The sequence below is a fragment of the Myotis brandtii genome, unplaced genomic scaffold (assembly GCF_000412655.1).
Source record: "Myotis brandtii unplaced genomic scaffold, ASM41265v1 scaffold1733, whole genome shotgun sequence".
NCBI classification, from domain to species: Eukaryota; Metazoa; Chordata; class Mammalia; order Chiroptera; family Vespertilionidae; genus Myotis; species Myotis brandtii.
In genome coordinates this window covers 757,256-761,389 of record NW_005356400.1, presented here as the reverse complement: position 1 = coordinate 761,389, position 4,134 = coordinate 757,256, and the positions used below count along the sequence as shown (strand labels likewise).

At 59.5% G+C, this 4,134-nt stretch overlaps 1 protein-coding gene across 1 annotated transcript in view; it reads right to left on the bottom strand.

The window, feature by feature from the left end:
• LOC102261942 (leucine-rich repeat-containing protein 16A) overlaps nt 1–4,134 on the bottom strand; it is a 97,996-nt gene that overhangs the window by 12,129 nt on the left and 81,733 nt on the right. The window contains exons 32-33 of the mRNA XM_014537145.1: nt 2,935–3,073; nt 2,070–2,373 (exon numbers count right to left, since the gene is read on the bottom strand). Of these exons, the coding sequence (XP_014392631.1) occupies nt 2,070–2,373; nt 2,935–3,073 (443 nt within the window). The remainder of the gene's footprint in view (nt 1–2,069; nt 2,374–2,934; nt 3,074–4,134) is intronic.

Below are 4,134 nucleotides of genomic sequence, written 5' to 3'. Positions count from 1 at the left end.
CCGCAGCCCCCGGGGCCCAGGAGAGGCCAGGCCACGAGCACTCAGCACCGGTCGCCCTCCACCTTCCTCAGTGACAGACGCCGCGTCCTCCCCTCACAGCTTCCTCGTTAAGTCCACACCTTAGAAGTGAACGGTGTGAAGAGCATGGCTCCAGAGGAACGCGAAGACGACATACACACGAATCCATCGCATTTTATCAACAGAACGCTCCCCGCTGACGCGGATGCTGACTGAAGCGCAGTCTGGAGTTGTAGGGGACAATAGTGGAAAGCCGACGGGGAAGGCCTTCTCTTACTTTATTGTTCTAACAGAGCAGCGACGCGCAACCTTCTTCATCGCAGGGCACACACCCACTAATTACTAAACTTCTGCGGCACACCAAAAAATGTTGTTTTTTGCCGGTCTGACCAGAAAAAGAAATAGGTATAATTCTTATTCATTCACACCGGGCAGTTACTAGTGTGTTAGCTGTTGTCATGCTTCTGTGTAACCATCTCAGGGAAGAGAGGGCGGTGCCCCTGACTCGTCAGGTATTGCATGTTGTAGAAATTCTCGCGGCCCACCGAGTGAAAACCGCTGTCATAGAGGGAATACCCCTGACTTGTTCAAATCTTTAATACGACGGATTTTTATTATCATTGTTTTACATACATTTTTTTCAATGTTTTTATTGATTTCAGAGAGAAAGGGAGAGGGAGAGATAGAAACATCGATGATGAGAGAATCACTGATTGACTGCCTCCTGCACGCCCCACTCTGGGGCTTGGGCCTGAAACCCAGGCATGTGTCCTGACCAGGAATCGAACCTGGGACCCTTGGGTCCGCAGGCCTACACACCACCCACTGAGCACCGGCTAGAGCTTGTTGTTATAGTAAATGGACACCAGGTGGCGCTAGGAGACCATGGGCATGAACGAGCAGAACCACCACTAACCCAGGAGAATTCTGTCCCCTGGAGCCTGTTTACATCCCAAACCCAAAGCACCGGGAGAAAGGCCTGGAGCACCGCCTCCCACCACAGGCAGCTGCACTCCAGTGGGAGCCGCCCCCCAGCAGCGCCTGGTGCACACAGCCTGCTCCCCGTCCAAGGAGGCCTATGAAGCCATGAAATGCACATCTGAAGGCCGAGTGAGGCAGGAGGGGCCCGTAACCAGGAAACTGTCAGGTAACCAAGGTGCCCGTCAACGCCTGTGAAACCACGTGGGAGGCAGGACTGGATGAACACGTGACCAAGCGGCGATGCCCGGCCGGCGTGGCTCAGTGGCTGAGCGTCGACCTATGAACCAGGGGAGCCCGGATTCAATTCCAGTTGGGGCACATGCCCGGGGTGGGGGCTCAATCCCCAGTGGGGGCCGTGCAGGCGGCAGCCGATCGATGATTCTCTCTCATCACTGATGTTTCTCTCTCTCCCCCTCTCCCTTCCTCTCTGAAATCATTAAAAATATTTTTTTTAAAAAGAAAACACGCCTGGGTGTATAGAGTCCCCTAAGCAGCCCCCACCCTGCACAGACAGTCCACCGTTTCCTTCCTGGAAGCAAGGCTCCTTGGGGTGAACGGACGTAGTCTCCTCCTCCCAGAAAGGAGGGGTGCGACCTCCCTGACTTTGGAGAACCCCGTTCCACAAACTCCGAAGCGCCCAGGGAAACCCACAGGAGCCACGGCCGGGTTAACGTGGCCTGTGGCTCCGGGGCCACAACGAGGGTCCAGCCCTTCGGGAGCTGCAGGAGGAAACAGGCAGTCGGGGGGGAGGGGACACCCCCGCCTCTAAGTCAGCCAGAGGCTGGAGAGTGAACGACACATCGAGGCTGATGGGGGGGGGAGGGGCTCAGCAATGTTTACACCACGACGGACATTTTCTTCACCGTGTCCGACCACACAGTGGTCGATATTCCACTGATTCTAACAGGACACCTGGCTTTCTTTCCTTTGACTTTTAAAGCTGGAATCTCCCCAGGATGCTCTGGTCTGGAAAAGGGAATGAATCAGGACCTAAGTGAAACCGAGAGCTGCATTTCCACAATTAGAAGCTGGCCTCTGCCCGCCGCCTTGGCCGTGAGGATGGAGCGTCAGCCGCGACAGGGACCACCAACAGCCGACCAGGGGCTGCAGCTCTCACCCGCGGGGACAAAACCCAAAGACGGTGAGTCCTGCTCGGCCGGCCTCGCATCCCGCCGGGGCGTGTCCATGGCTGGACCTCTGCCCGCCCCTTTGGGCGAGGATGGCTCGTCCGCCATCAAGACCGTGGGCGGCCGCTCGGGCTTGGACCGGGGCTTGATCAGGTTGAGGAAGCCGCTCCTGCGAGATTCTCTCTTCTTCTTCTCGTCGCCCCCGTCGCCGGGGTCCTGGGCCTCGGGGCCTCTGGCCGATGATCTCCTGGGACAGAGAAGAAGGAACCCTGCTGGCTTCCCTGCAATCCCGGTTCCAGCAGGAACCGTCAAAACACAGACGGGAGCCCGGCGGGCGGGGCTCAGGGGCTGAGCGTCCACCCATGAGCCAGGAGGTCAGGGTTCGACTCCCGGTCAGGGCCCAGGCCCAGGTGGTGGGCTCCATCCCCAGTGTGGGGTGCGCAGGAGGCAGCTGATCAGTGATTCTGTCTCATCATTGGTGTTTCCACCTCCCTCTCCCTCTCCCTTCTCTCCGACATCAACACGAATACATTTAAAAAACGAGAAAAGAAGAGCACCGTTCACCACGGACGCTCCCCGACAGCAGGTCTGGGGGTGAGGCCGGGCGTTTGTGTCTCTGACACGTTCCCAGCTGACAGCCATGTTGCTGGCCTGCAGATCACGTTTGCAAACCCTCAGTGTCGTAAAGCCCGTTGAAAAAACCCCTACACGCGTGTGAAATGGATGAGCCTCTGCAGACCCGTCTGAGGCGACCGCCGTGACTCCCATGCGGGTGGAACCACGGTCTCGGTCACGGCTCTGGACTCACCGCCTGGTCACCTTCTTGGTGAAGAACTCGTCCACGCCCTCGTCCACTCTCCCCATGAGGCCGTTCCGCTCGCCGTCCTGGGGGCCCACGGTCGCAACGCTGACCTGCCAACCAGACGGCACCACAGTGACCGACGGTCATAAGGTCGCAGACACTGTGGTTACGGCCAAGGCCCTGGGACCACAGGCCGTCCACTGGGACAGAAGTCACGGTTCCAGTGTGACCGGGGCAGGAAGGAAGGGGAGAAACAGGTGCACCCAGGCCTGGTGGTGAGTCGCTGCTGCTGCAAAGCCCGTGGAAGAGCCCAGTGTCTACAGGCCGCCCGGCCGGCGGGGCTCAGGGGCTGAGTGTCGACCTATGAACCGGAGGTCAGGGTTCGATTCCTGTCAGGGCACAGGCCCGGGTTGTGGACCCCACCCCCAGTGTGGGGCATGCAGGAGGCAGCCGGTCAATGACTCTCTCTCATCATTGATGTTTCTATCTCTCTCCCACACCCTTCCTCTCTAAAATAAAAAAATTATATATTAAAAATAAAAATCAAAGACCAACAGTGAGCATCCGTGCTCTGGGGACGAGAGCATCAGTGTCTCCCAAGGGCGCAGGGCCCCCCACAGCCCCCACGTCTCCGCAGGACAGGCGGCTTCTAGGGCCCCCTCATCACGCAGCCAGTGCTGAGTGCTGGGCACAGACCACAGGACCCACCATGGGCCTCCGAGGCCCGGCCGGCCCAGGGCTGGAGCCAGCAAGCACCCGGCACGGGGCAGGGCCGGGGAGGCGGCCCACGCTGTGCACTCGCACACATCGGGGACAGATTCGTCCCTGGGTCCTGCAGCCGCCCAGGGAGACGGGGTGGGCTTCCTGCAGGGAGCTGGTCTCAGGGGAGATCTGAGAGGCGAGTAGATACCAGCTCTGGGGTGTGCGTGCGTGTGTGTGGCTTAGCCGGGGCTGGTGGCGGGAGCTGGCGTTCAGGACCAGGTCCATGTGTGTGACTGTGGGTGGTGAAGCTATAAAGCTGCACGGGGCCGGCCTGCTCTCCTCCCCACGCGGCTGCGTTTTTCAGGGACGACCAAGCAACCCCACAGCCAGCGCAGCCTTTTCCTAACCGTGAGCGCCAGGGGGGAGATTCTACACAAATGTCCATGCCCAGGCTCTGCTCCCCTTAACCAAGGCCCCCCAGCAGGGCCCCCCCCCAGCAGGGCT